General features: G+C 50.8%; 1 protein-coding gene and 1 long non-coding RNA gene across 2 annotated transcripts in view; one reads left to right on the top strand and one right to left on the bottom strand.

Moving 5' to 3' along the window:
* Positions 1-7,434: 7,434 nt before the first annotated feature.
* LOC126488849 (uncharacterized) overlaps positions 7,435-14,171 on the bottom strand; it is a 17,569-nt gene continuing 10,832 nt past the window's right edge. Inside the window, exons 2-3 of the long non-coding RNA XR_007588796.1 lie at positions 7,662-10,545; positions 7,435-7,566 (exon numbers count right to left, since the gene is read on the bottom strand). This is a non-coding gene — a long non-coding RNA (uncharacterized lncRNA). The remainder of the gene's footprint in view (positions 7,567-7,661; positions 10,546-14,171) is intronic.
* Positions 13,404-14,171, top strand: part of Stard10 (StAR related lipid transfer domain containing 10) — a 26,790-nt gene continuing 26,022 nt past the window's right edge. Inside the window, exon 1 of the mRNA XM_050122615.1 lies at positions 13,404-13,658. Within this exon, the coding sequence (XP_049978572.1) occupies positions 13,452-13,658 (207 nt within the window). The 5' untranslated portion in view covers positions 13,404-13,451. The remainder of the gene's footprint in view (positions 13,659-14,171) is intronic.

Genomic DNA, 14,171 nt, shown 5'->3' with positions numbered 1-14,171 from the left:
GCGATTCCACTGAAATCAAGAACAAGACAAGGTTGTCCACACTCTCCATACCCATTCAATATAGTTCTTGAGGTCCTAGCTAGAGAAATAAAACACCAAAGAGAGATCAAGGGGTTACAAATTGGAAAAGAAGTCAAACTCTCACTGTTTGCTGGTGATATGATAGTTTACATAAGTGATCCCAAAAATTCTACCAAGGAACTTCTACAACTCATAAACACTTTCAGCAATGTAGCAGGACACAAGATTAACTCAAAAAAATCAGTAGCCCTCCTGTACACAGATGATAAAAGGGCTGGGGAAGAAATCAGAGAAACATCACCCTTCACAATAGCCACAAATAGCATAAAATATCTCGGACTAACTCTAACCAAACAAGTGGAAGACTTGTATGACAAGAACTTTAAATCTTTGAAGAAAGAAATTAAAGAAGACACCAGAAAGTGGAAAGATATCCCATGCTCTTGGGTAGGCAGAATTAATATAGTAAAAATGGCAATCTTACAAAAAGCAATCTACAGATTCAACACAATGCCCATCAAAATCCCAGCAAAATTCTTCAAAGACCTTGAAAGAACAGTATCCTACTCAACTTCATATGGAAATCAAAAAACCTAGGATAGGGCTGGAGAGATGGCTTAGTGGTTAAGAGCATTGCCTGTTCTTTTAAAGGTCCTGAGTTCAATTCCCAACTATATGGTGGCTCACAACCATCTGTAATGAGGTCTAGTGCCCTCTTCTGGTCTGAAAACATACACACAAACAGAATATTGTATACATAATAAACAAACAAATATATATATATACAGGATAGCCAAAACAATCCTGTACGATAAAAGAACTTCTGGAGGCACCACAGTCCCTGACTTCAAACTCTGCTACAGAGCTACAGTACTGAAAACAGCCTGGTACTGGCATAAGAACAGACAGGAGGACCAATGCAACTGAATAGAAGACCCAGATATCAATCCACACATCTTTGAACACCTGATCTTTGATAAAGAAGCAAAAAAAAATCAAATGGAAAAAAGAAAGCATATTTAACAAGTGTGCTGGCATAACTGGATATCAACATATAGAAGAATGAAAATAGATCCATATCTATCACCATGCACAAAACTCAAGTCCAAATGGATCAAAGACCTCAACATAAAGCCAGCCACACTGAACTTTATAGAAGAGAAAGTGGGAAGTACACTTGAACACACTGGCACAGGGAACCGCTTCCTAAATATGACCCCAGCAGCACAGACACAGAGAGAAACAATTAACAAATGGGACCTCCTGAAACTGAAAAGCTTCTGTAAAGCAAAGGACACGGTCAACAAGACAAAACGACAGCCTACAGAATGGGAAAAGATCTTCATTAACCCCACATCAGACAGAGGGCTGATCTCCAAAATATACAAAGAACTCAAAAAATTGGACACCAAAAGATCACATAATCCAATAAAAAAAATGGAGTAGAGACTTAAACAGAGAACTCTCAACAGAGGAATCTAAAATGGCTGAACTACACTTAAGGAAATGTTCAACATCCTTTGTCATCAGAGAAATGCAAATCAAAACAACTCTGAGATTCCATCTTACACCTGTAAGAATGGCCAAGATAAACACTGATGACAATTTATGCTGGAGAGGTTGTGGGGAAAAGGGGACACTTCTGCATTGCTGGTGGGAATACAAGCTGGTACAGCCCCTTTGGATATCAGTGTGGCAATTTCTCAGAAAATTAGGAAACAATCTTCTTCAAGACCCAGTAATACCACTTTTGGGTATATATCCAAAAGATGCTCAGTTGTGTCACAAGAACATGTGCTCAACTATGTTCATAGCAGCATTGTTTGTCATAGCCAGAACCTGGAAACAACCTAAATGTCCCTCGACCAAAGAATGGATAAGGAAAATGTGGTACATTTACACAGTGTAGTACGACATCTTGAATTTTGCAAGAAAATGTATGGAGCTAGAAAACAATTTTCTGAGTGAGGTAACCCAGACACAGAAAGACAACTATTACATGTACTCACCCACAGGTGGTTTTTAAACATAAAGCAAAGAAAGCCAACCTACAAACCACAATCCCAGAGAATTTAGACAACAATGCAGACAATATGAGAGAGTCGCATAGATCTAATCTACATAGGAAGTAGAAAGTAGAAAAAGACAAGATCTCCTGAGTAAATTGGGAGCATGGGGACCTTGGAGGAGGCCTGAAGGGGGGAGTAGAAGCAGGGAGGGGAGCAGAGAATAATGTAGAGCTCAATAAATATCAAAAAAAAAGAGAAGAAGATAGGTCTCCCACCATAACAAAAGGATCTCAAAGGAAAAAAACATTTCTAAATTGTGCTAAGAATATTAGCCAATCACACTAGCTGTGACCCAGGGACTATTCTATGGATGCTGGTTGAAACTAGAGATAGTCAAGTATCAGGTTACTAATATTAGAGCACAGTAACCAATTCACCCTGATGTGGGAGTCCCCTCTGTGTGCTGTCATTACCATTAATGAATAAAGAAACTGCAGTGGCCGGCTGGTAGTGCAGAACTTAGGTAGGTGGGGAAGAAGACAGAGTCAGAGAGACACTATGGAGCTGTCGGAGTCAGATATGCCGGAACTTTGCTGGTAAGCTATGACCTGGTGGTGATATACAGATTAATAGAAATGGGTTAAATTAAGATGTAAGAGTTAACCAATAAGAACCTGGAGCTAATGGGCCAAGCAGTGATTTAATTAATACATACACAAAAACCCAAAAAACAAAAACCAAAAAAGACATTCAGTTAGTGTGTTGTGTGTCGTCTCCCGGGGCTTACACATGCTAGGCCAACATTTTCCCTCTGAGGTCCCACTTACGGAGCCCAGTTTGACTTCATCTTTACATCCCTCCCATCTCCTGAGAGTTGATATTACAGGTGTGAGCCATCAAGGCCAAGTAATATCTTTAATTCTTTCATAGCATTTAACCATGTGTTAATAGGATTGGATTGTACAGGAAGAGACCATTTTCACAGGCCTGTAATCACAGCGCTTGGGATGCGCACCCCTGGTTTATAGCCCTGGTTCCGTGGCCTCACAGCCTAGTCCCTCTAGCATAAGACTACTGTCTCTAAACTCCAACTCCCAACATGCCCTTCTGCGGGGGCTTTCGGGAAATGTAGTTTTACGATGCTCCAGGGCCCCTAGAGCATCCAAGCCACTAGGCTCCGCCCCTTCGGCGCACTCTTTCCGCTGCTGTAGGTGGCCGAATTACCGCCCGACAGTTCACAGGGTGGCGACCCTATGCTGCTCAATGTTTGTGAAGATGCCTAGACCCGCGGGAAACCCCAAAGAGCGCGACTAAGGGACTGCAGGGTCCTTTCTGGTCCCCGGAGCTCGGGGCGTGCTCGATGGAAAGCGCACGCGCAACGACGGGCCTCGCGGTCTCGGTAAACACCAAAAGGCGCCTGCGCGGTGGGATCGCCTCTTGCTAGACATTCCGGGCATCTGAGCAAAGATAACAGCCATGAGTAGTGAAGGGACTGTCTTTGTCTTTTTATGGTTGCCTTATTAGTCTGCAAAGCACAGTCCCCTCGTTTCCTTGATCCTAATACAGAACTTTTGTGAAGATGGAAAGAACCAGAGGATTCCAGAGCCTCCATCTTTGACTTGCTGTGTGACTTGGGGAAATTGCTTCTTTGCTAAGCTTTCTGACATTTATAGATGGAATCAGCTTGTTGGAAGGTCAAAGGAGATCCAAAGATGGAAATGAAACTGCCAAGCAGTCTGTAAAAGTTTACTACAGTCTGCAGGTTGAGAGACCCATTTCCCCTTTCTGCAAATTGGAACCTGAGGACACCAAACAGGCCTGGGGTGGTCATTGTGAGCTAGGGCTAGAGCCCGGCCATTCTGCCTTTGGGCCCAGAGTCCTTCCTCAGACCCCAAGGCCTAGTGCCTTGGTTGGATGTTGGAACAAGCCCACTTGTTACAGAGAACGCAGCTAAGTCTGATGAGGAAGGCCCGGCTCCATTGAGTTGACCAATAGTCTCAGGAGGCAGAGGAGGCCCTGCGCACTCTGGAGGAAGAGAACCTTGTAGCTGCTTCTGTGGGGCCGCCTAAGGGAAAAAGACTCTTGACTGGAAAGGAATAGAAGGCGCTAGGCTCCTGAGCCTGTGATACACTGCTGCTCCGATCACTAGTTGGGGGTGGGGGTGGCAGATGGAGAGCAGAACCGGAAGTGATAGTGGAGTTGGCTTGCGTGATGCACACTAAACTGAAGCTTTAAGAAAAGCGGTGGCGCTGGCCTTTAATCCCGTCACTCAGTCAGTAGGGCAGGTGAGTCTCTGTGAATTCTAGGCCAGCCTGATCTACAGAGCAAGTTTCAGGACAGCCAAGGCTACACAGAGAAACCCTGCCTTGAAAAACAAAACAACAGCAGCAAAAGGAGCCTTTGGAACATGCAGTTGAATAAGGTGATAACTCTTATTCCTAAAAATATGGGGGGCTCCTCCCGCCCGGCGGGATCACAGAGCAGCAGCAAACTCTGGAGGGTCCCCAGCGAGCAAGTGGCTACAGTTTCCCACCAGCGGGAGGGCACGCGCCGCGCGGCCGGTGGCGGAGGGTAACAGACACGTAAACACAAAAAATCGGCATAAGTGTTTATTAAGGAAGAAAGAGAGAGAGAAAGGGAGAGAGAGAGAGAGAGAGAGAGAGAGAGAGAGAGAGAGAGAGAGAGAGAGAGAGAGATGGGGGGGGGGGAAGAAGAGGAGGAGAGAGGCAAAGCCCCGCGTGTACACCGGGAGAGAGAACAGGAAAACAGAGCGAGGACAAGCGAGGTCACAGGTTAAAAAGGAGTGGGCATGGCTAGGGCAGGGACCGAAAGAATAACAATAACCATGGACACACATGCCACACCCAGGACACGTGAACTTTGCCTTACTCTGTGGCTGTAGCAGTAGGCTTTCTGCTTATCTTTGTGGAATGTCCTCAGAGATGCTGGGGTTAGATGGATGAGGGAAAAGGCAGGAAGACACTGAGGTCTGGTTGCTTATGAGGCCTCCTTGGGCAATCCAGGAAAGGTGGGTACATGTAGAAATAGAAATCCAAGATGTGTTACACCTCCAAATACCTAATCAGGGTCTCTTCAAAGCCCTGGCTGTCCTGGGTACCTACCTGGCCTGGATTTCCTTTTCGAGACAGCCTATTGTTCTGTAGCCCAGACTGGCTTCCGACTTGAAGTAATCCTCCCTCAGCCTCCAGAGTTCTGTATAGCCGTATGCTACCTTAGAAAAGAACTCACTTAAGGACACACCAGAGTTGGGACAGAATTGGACCAGGGTGGGGATCTTTCCATTACATGGCAGTAATCAAGCATCTTCATCAAACATTTATGGAGTGTCTAATGTAAACTCTGAGAGGAGCTTTCTTAGAACCAATGGAAGCCAGAGTTGCATGCAGTCCTGAGTTTTCACTAGCCCTCACAATGTCAACACTGTGACCTTGGATAAGTCACTGCCTCTCTTATGGCTTCAGTTTTCTCTAAAGTGGAGGTGGCAAGCATTACCCTGGGCTATCTGGGGGTTTAACTATAAATCGAGTGAGTTATAGCCTGAATAGTACAAAGACTAGCACCAGGCTATTATTACCGCGTGGTAATAATTGCTGGCTATCACTGCTTCCAGGAAAGACAGGTTGAAACAGGCTACAGCCAAACAGCAGCCTCACGTTTGTCCATTGCCTCTAAACTTCCAACATGCCTCTGGGGTGCCGGCATATCTGAAAGTGAAGTGGGGACCCAGGCTGTCATGTTCCCCTCCGGCAGGGATGTTGGCAGTGCGTGTGCGCTCTCCCCACGTCCCGAGGCCCACAGTGAAGGGGTTCTTGTCCCGGGTTGCCCATTATAGCTTTGACCATACTGGAACCAGACCGTGGGTTCATTCCCATGCCTTCTCCCATGAAGGACAGAAGTCTAGACTCTTGGCTTGTGCTTTCTTTGAATGGAGCAGGCATTGGGGCCAGAGAAGATCCTAAATGACAGACAGGACCCACCCGCCAGACATTAGAAACCACATCCCCAGTCTGGGTGGTGGTGGAATACACCTTTAATCCCAGCACTTGGGAGGTAGAGGCAGGCAGGCCTCTGAGTTGGAGGTCAATGGTCTTCAAAGTGAGTTCCAGGACAGTTAGGGCTAAGACACAGAGAAACACTGCCTTGAAAACAAAACAAAACAAAACAAAAACAAAAACAAGAAAAAAGAAAGAAAAAGAAAAAACTACATCACTGGCCCACCCTGCTTGAAGGTAGGTGGGGTGCCTGGCACAGTGGTAATTTCAACTGTGGCCCAAGCCTTTAGAAGTAATGGTTCAAACTCCTTATTTAGAGGTGGGGAAGAAAAGTGCAGTAAAGCCAGAGGGAGGGAGGGAGTCCGGTGAAGAAAGAGACCTCCTGCCACCAGGGATGGGCTGTGTCCTGAAGCCAGCTGGGGAGGGGCAGGACCTGGCTCCACCCCTTCTCCCCTGGGAGCAGTAGCTTTGGCCAGGGAAGAGGAAGCTGGGAAGGCAGAAGTGGGGCTGGGGGGTAGGATCTGGTCAGGGAAGCATCCAGAGCATCTTGGGCAAGTGGGAGCGGGGAGCCCTTCTGGGGTTCCTGCAGGAGTTGGTGCCTGTGGCAGGGGAGGACAAGAATACCGTGGGAGCACACTCCTGGAGGAGGGATCCAAGCAGATTCAGAAATGAGTCACAGAACCAAGCCCTAAATTTAGAAGGTGCTGAAGGAGGCAGCCTCCCCCAGGGAGGACGTGATGATGCCCGCTGACCCAGGACTCCATAGACTTGGGGCAGGAAGAGTCACCCAGGCAGCAATGTTCCATAGCAGCTGGGCCTGCTGTTCTAGGACTAGATTTTTGATCCCAGAATGAAGCTTGACCTAGAACCTCATTCTCACAAAAGAGCTCCAGGAGAGGCCCGCCCACACCAGCCCTTCACTCAGCCTGAGGGACAGCCCTCTGCCCAGGGCTTCTCTGCCCTGTGAATAGGAAGTACCAGACTCCCTGTCCCCTCCATAAGGAGGTAATGCCACTGACGGCAGCTTTCCAAAGGTCACACAAGCAGGCCACTGGCAGCTCTTGGAAATGAGGGGAAGGGAGGGGACAATATGCTGTCATCTATGTGCACTTGTGGAGAACTCACCGTGGTTAGGGCACTGAGCTCAGACTCCTCAGCCACTCCTTCCTCTGTAGTAACGTAAATCTCATTGGTCTACAGTCTTAGAAGCAAACAGTCTAGACATACTGAGGTCAGGTAAACTGTTTTAGGTCCTAGCACTGAGACAGCCTGGCTCCCTTGCCCAAGCCACTTCCTGGACTGCTCAGCTGGGCACTTCATCCATCTGCAGGGCTCCTTGCCCTCATTCCCAACCTGTCTTCTGGTTCCTGTGCCCTGAATTCTGGGGACTACCCTGCCAGGCTTTAAGCTTCTGCTGCTCAGGGCATCCCCAGCTTCTCACGAGGCTATCTCCTCGATGAAGGACTTGACAGTGGACAGCCCTGAAAGTCCTTCTGCTCTCTGCCTCAGTCTTTGGGAAATCCCTGGAGAGAAGAGAACAGTAGATAAGAAGTAGATAAGAGGTACAGCTAGGGGGTGCTCCCTCCACCCTCCCACCTCAGAAAGGATCCCACCACACCTCTGTGCTGGAGCCCTGCCAACAAGATCCTGGTGCCTGCAGGAACTCAGTTTGATTGACAGCTGGGTCGATGGAGTTAGTCTTCTAGAAGCCCTTGAATTTCCTCTGAGAGGCACCAGTCCATCTGCTGACTCCATGCCCTCCCTTGGGCTCTGTGCTCAGGCTAGGTGGTGAGGGGTGTCTGGGAGTAGACTGTTGAGTCCTTCTTTTGCCAGGTGGGCAGTAACTCTTGGGGCTCTGGCAGTAGTCGCCCCTTTCTCACAGCCCACACAACTCCTTCCTTTTTTTCTTCTTTAATCTCAAAACTGGATGGACCCTGAGGGCCCTGAGCAGGACAGTCATCACCATGGATGCCTCTGGGGAATGGGCAGGGGGAAATTATGAGTGTGATCCTATCCTGACTTTCTATACGCAGGGGACCTCAAGTTGAGGCACCTCTTGTAGATTCTGGTTCTTGTTGGACTTGACTTCCTTCTGTCAGGGGCTGAAGGTTCCGGCCTAACCATCAGCTGTGGCTGTTGTGGAGTTGAGACAAGGTGAGTCTAAAGACCTAACCTGGCCTGGTGCCTTCACGTGTGCAGGGTGTGCACAGCCATGTACGCCTTTGTTACTTGGATGCAGTGTGTATTTTGAACTGACATAGGTGCCCAAAGTCTGTGCAAGTCTGGGGCAGTGCAAGGTTGGGCAATGTGGATGCAGCAGTTCCTTAGATGTAGTTTCAGATTTAGCAAATATTTGCGAGCATTTGTTGTAAAAATTAATTTGGTGTGTGTGGTTTTTTTTATTTTTTGAGATAGGGTCTTACTACACAACTCTGGTTGGCCTAGAACTTACTATGGAGACGGGCTGGCTTCAAATTCACACAGAGATCTTCCTGCCTTTGCCTCTGCGGTGCTGAGATTAAAGACATGTGCTATCACACCCAGTTTGGTTATGTGTCTGAAATCCTGCGTTTTTCATGTGGCAGCTTCACTCTGACGCTGTATGAGATGATGTGTGTTACCTGGAGAGTTCAGTGACGCACATATGACACATATATGACCACGCCAGTGTCATCATGAATGAGGATGTGGGTGACCTTGAGTGACTGGCTTGGTGGCTGTGGCTGTTTGCTCAAGTGAGGCCCAGCAGAGCCAGGAGACTCACCCTGAGTAAACACTTAGATCCGGACCTTGTGGGGCTTGGATAAAGCCCCTGTTGTCACTAACAGGATGTGGCCCTCTCAAGGCCAAGCCCACTTGGGAGGCCTGAAAGTGTTCTAACTTGAGGGTCCAGGTGTGGAACTACCTCTCCGTTCCAGTTCCAAATGACATCACAGAAGCCACTGTCTAACGTAGAACCTGGTCCCTCGACAACTCATCAGCCTTTACTCCACCCTTAGTGACAGACAGGGTTGGTTACTGCAGGAGGAAGGTGGGGAAAAGGGGCCCGCAGGGGATAATTTATCACCTGTCTGGCTAGATGGTGAGTAGGGTGGGCACCTACTCAAGTCAGAACTGTGTGTGATTCATCTCTGTAACCCTATCACTCCTGAGGCTGAGGCAGGACTGTCTCAAGTTATAAACCAGCCTGGTGGTCATGGGCTACAGAGTTAGACCCTGCCCCACAAAAACAAAACAGAGTGGCAGGCACTGTGTGTGTCTGGTTATTAAAGTAATAACTTGTCAAGTTGTCAAGGTCCCCACAAGTAGAAATCAGGGTGGTGGCAGTTTCAGAGTAGGAGTCAGGAGAACTGGGTCTTTTTTTCTTTGTTTTGTGTAGCCCAGGCTAGCTTCAAACTCCCTAGGTAAGTAAAGATGACAGTTAATTCCTCTTGAACCTCCTGCCTCTGCCTCAAAAGTGCTAGGATTACAGACATACTCCACCATACCCAGCTTCTGGGTTTTTATTTCCCATTGCCCCTGCTCTCTGGGCTTTGATGTCTCTAGTTGTCAGGGTGGGTTCAGATGATATTGGTCTGAGTATCTTTAGAACTGGGGAGCAGGGGTGAGGGCACAGGGAGCAGGGGTGAGGGCACAGGGAGCAGGGAAAGGGGTAGTTCCCGGCAGGTTCTGCTTGACCGCTGCACTAACAGCTGCCTGGCATAAATCTTGGTAGACCTCTGCTTTTCCCTATTCCAGGGACTACAGTGCTTGGGTGCTGGGGGACCCTTAAGCACTTGTCCTCTTTATGAGGGTGCATGTGAGGCCCAGGCTTGCTCAGTGCCTGCCCTGGGCCTTGAGTCCTCACATTCCCTGAGCCTCTGTTTGCTGATCACTCTCTCATATAAACTCTTATCTCTCTACCCCCATGGCACCTGCTCAGTGCCAAGCTGCTGGAGCCGGAGCCATAAAAGAACCAGGCCAGTCTCTGACCTGGAACTTACAGTGGCAACTTACCCACCTTCTACAGAGGGCCATCGCTCTGGGCACTCACTGGGCACAACAGGCATCTTGCTTTGCCAACCTTTGCACTGTTTAATCTTGCACCAGAATCTAACCACATCATGATGTTTCTTTATTTTTAATCGGCACCACAGTTTTGGATAATGTGTTCTTCCCTGTTCTACCCAGCCTCCTGCTGTATTTTTGGTTACTCACCTAGTGAAAGACACGCACGAGTCTTCCCTGTAGTAGTTCTCAGAGATTAATGTTCCAGACGAGGAGACAGGTTGAGAAGGAGAAAGAGGAAGAGAGATCTGTTTCTAGTCACACAGCTGGGATATGGTCCTGTTAAACCCAGGAAGCAGGGAAGGCATGTCCAGGCTCTTCTGCCAGGCTTGTTCCGTATCTCCTTGGCTCTCTCTTGTCTCTTCTGTGTAGGGGTGTGATGCAACAGGATTTGTGGCTACTTTGCCATGTTCAAGAGGCTGTCAAGAGCCTCCGAGCCAGGGACACCTAAATTCCTGCGGTGGGGACATGGATGGGCAAATTAACAAGCAGAATGAAGGGCATCCTTCTGCCTACCCACCAGCAGGTCACCTGCTCTTAGTGACCCTCAAGACCCAAAAGATTTGTTCTTAATCTAGATTATGTGAGTGACAGCTTGGCTCCTGTCATCTGTCCCTTCCTAGCAGGTTGTCTTCGCCTCAGGCTGGCACCTTAGGGCAGGGTGCCAGTGTGTCCTCTGTCAGGATGTCCTGACAGCCACCCCTGCTCTCCTCACCACCCTGGACTGGAAGGTGGGCACGAGAGCTTTAGTACCTTGTTGCTGCTATCTGTCCAGACGCATGTTACCAGGGTCAAAAAAGCCACCAGGCAGCAGTCAGTTCCTGAGGATCCAGTTCACAAAGCAGCTTTGGCTTTACTGGAGTCCCCTTTGTGCCTCCCATCAGCCTGGGAGTGTTGATAACACATAGACTCTTGGGGAAGGTAGACTTGGGGAGGGGAGGTTCAGACACTCAGCACCTGAGGCCTCCCAAGCCCAAAGTCAGGCCCCAAAGCCACCTATTCATTCCCAGACACTTCTGAAGTGAGGTGTGTGTGTGTGTGTGTGTGTGTGTGTGTGTGTGTGTGTGTGATTAGCTGACCTCCCACGCTGCAGGTGGGAGGCCCTAAGGTCATTGCACAGGTAGGTCTGAGGGACCTGCAGGCTTTGTTTTGTCTTTAAAGAAGACTCACTTGGTAGAATGCCTCTCAGGGTCACTTGCCATGGGCCACCTGCTTGCCTCTTATTTTTATTTGTGGGTACTAACCACAAAGTTAGAGCCTCAGCCCTGATTTATTAACTTATTGTCATTTGAGGCAAGGTTTTACTTTGTTGCCTGAACTGATTTGTGTAGGCCAGGAAAGTCTTGAACTCTGTAACTCCCTGCCTCAGTCTTCTGAGCAGCTGGGATTCCAGGCCGTGCCACCACATCCAGCTTCCTGCTCACTTATAAATGGCACGCTTTACAAACATCTCAGAGCCCTGAGCACTTCAGGAAAAAAAAAAAAAACCACATCTATTTTTGAACCCCCAGAGCTGATTCCTCAGCTTTTCCTTAACACTGTAAGAAAAGAACTCAGCGTGGTGAAGCCAGGGAGGGAATGGGAAGGCACAGCAAGGAGCTCCCCTACCCCCCCCCCGGGGGGGGGGCAGAAGTTCAGTCGCGGCTCTAGTGGGACAGCCATTAGTTCACTCTGGCTCTAGGTCAACGGTGCTCACTTATTACTCCTATTATCCAGAGGAGCAAGCACATCCAAGACTTTCCTTGTCTTTTGTGGCACAGGGCCAGTGACAGAGACAGACTGTCACACTCATACTGGCCTGGCCTCAGAAAAATTGAGCCCCCAGCCTCAGTTCACATCGAGCAGATGGGGCAGAGCCGGCGCAAGGACCCAGAGGGCCCGGGCTCCCAGGATGGAGGAGTGGGTGGATAGAGGAGTTAGCGCTAGATCTCACACCAGGCTGTGGAGCGGGGCTCTGGGCCGCTCTGTTCAGCAGGCAGAGGGGTAGGAGAGCTCCAGGGTTCTGGGTCCGGAGCTTTGGAGAGCTCAAGAGGGGTGGGCGCTGAAAGCTGCTCACTAGGGGTTATAGGAGGTCCTGGTTCGGGACTTTGTCAGGCCAGAGTGAGACTTGAGTGGAAATTTTGTCAACTTTTGGCCAGTCTGTAAACCTTGAGCCCTTTAAGTTGGATCAACTTCCGGCTGGGTTGCACACCCTACTGGGAGTTAAGTTGGGTGTGTGGAGGCTTTATAAACACTCTTGGTTGTTGGGGGTTGCAAGTCGTGGCCATCTCTAAGTTACTGAAGGGCTGCCATCCCTATCCCTACTAGTTAGTCTCTCAGTTGTCATGGATGTGTGTGTCCACTTTGATCTCTGAAGTGTGTGTGAACAGGTTGAGGTAGAAGCGAGTCCCCTCAAGGGTGGGAGCGGGAGGGAGGGAAGCGGCCCACAGTTAACTTCCAGAAAACGTCTCTGCACCTTGTCCTTACTCTGAGAGCCCATGGTCTTTTGCTTCTTCGCTACAACGGTTACTCCTCACGGGTCCTCAGCCCTCAGTTGGTCTACAGCACCTCCCGGACCTTGCCCCTTCCCCGGGACCCACGGGGGCGGGCGCTAGGACCCAGCAGGGAGGGGCGGGGCGGGGCTCGGAGCTCCCGCAGCTCTTACCTCCGCAGCCTGGAAAATACCGAGCGCGGAGAGCGGAGCCCCTGAGCCCAGAGCTTAGCGGGGTGGGGGGGAGGAGGGCAGAGGGGGCGCGCGAGGCTGGGGGTGCGGGCGGGGCGGGGCCGGCGGCGGGACCCACTGCTCCTCCCCCTAGGGCCCCCGCGCGGCCCCCGGTCGCCCGGGCAGCGGCGGCGGCGGCGGCGGCGGAGCTCGCACCCCGACCCCGGCGGGCCCCGTCAGAGAAGCCCGCACAGGTGAGACTCGGCCCCCACGCCCTGCTCCCACCACGGCCCCGCGCGGCTCGCTGCCGAGTTAGTTGAGCGAGTCCGGCCAGCACCGCGCGGGGACTCCGTGCCAGACCCGCACCTGCGATCCCCAGGGTCCTGCCCCGCTCCCGCACCCGCTACGCAGCAACCCCGCTGCTGCTCCAGCGAAGTGTGAGGTGCTCCTTGTGGGAGGGTGTCCCTAGTGACTGTCCTGTGCCGGTCTACAGCCCCTTCGCCCGGCCAGCACCTGCCCTTCTTGAGCTGTCCGCCGGCCCGGGACCCCGAGTAGCCCCACCCGCGCCCCCAGCGCACTGACTCTGGTCCCCAAACCGGTCTTGCAGGTCCCAGGAAGGTGGCGTCAGCATCTGCAGCCGTGTCGACGTTGTCGGAGCCTCCGCGGAGGACCCAGGAGAGTCGGACGAGGACCAGGGCCCCGGGCCTTCCCACCCTCCCTATGGAGAAGCCAGCTGCCTCAACGGAACCCCAAGGGCCTCGGCCCGCCTTGGGCCGCGAAAGTGTCCAGGTGCCCGATGACCAGGACTTCCGCAGCTTCCGGTCAGAGTGTGAGGCCGAAGTGGGCTGGAACCTGACCTACAGCAAGGCCGGCGTGTCTGTGTGGGTGCAAGCTGTGGAGATGGATCGGACTCTGCATAAGATCAAGGTAGGATTGCTCGATGGTACCTGCAGCCTCCACTGCTCCCTAACTCTCTCGCAGTAGGCTTCTTGTCCTGAGTCAAACCGGGGGCCCACAGAGGGATGCATCTGGACCCAGAGCCTCCTACTGTAAACCAGGAGGAGGCATAGCAAACTGAGGCCCAGAGAGCGCATGTGGGCATGACTTCACTGCACTCTAACCCAGGCATGCCTGCATGTTTGGGAGATGGGTGGTGGCCAGGGGAATAGTTTCTCTCAGGGAGATCTCTTCCAGAATAACTTCCACTTGGACCCCTAGGCAGGAGAATGCCCCCTTTGCTCCTTCACTCCTGGCTCTCTAGTCTGCGATGGATCTTCTCTACTTTCTGCACTCTTGGGTGCCAAGGATAAGATTCCTTCCTGCTTGGTCCCTTGAGTCCTCCCTGTCGTCTTTGAGTCTCCAGCAGGCCTTTAGGACTGTGGTTGGCAGCTCCTGAAGACTCCCTTGCTCTGAGCCACACTGGAGGGTGAGCTGGGGGAG

The sequence above is a fragment of the Alexandromys fortis genome, unplaced genomic scaffold, assembly GCF_014885135.2.
Source record: "Alexandromys fortis isolate MF-2015 unplaced genomic scaffold, M_Fortis_MF-2015_v1.1 scaffold_209, whole genome shotgun sequence".
Lineage (NCBI taxonomy): Eukaryota > Metazoa > Chordata > Mammalia > Rodentia > Cricetidae > Alexandromys > Alexandromys fortis.
Note: the sequence above shows the minus strand (reverse complement) of the source record. Positions and strands in the feature narration are given on the sequence as shown.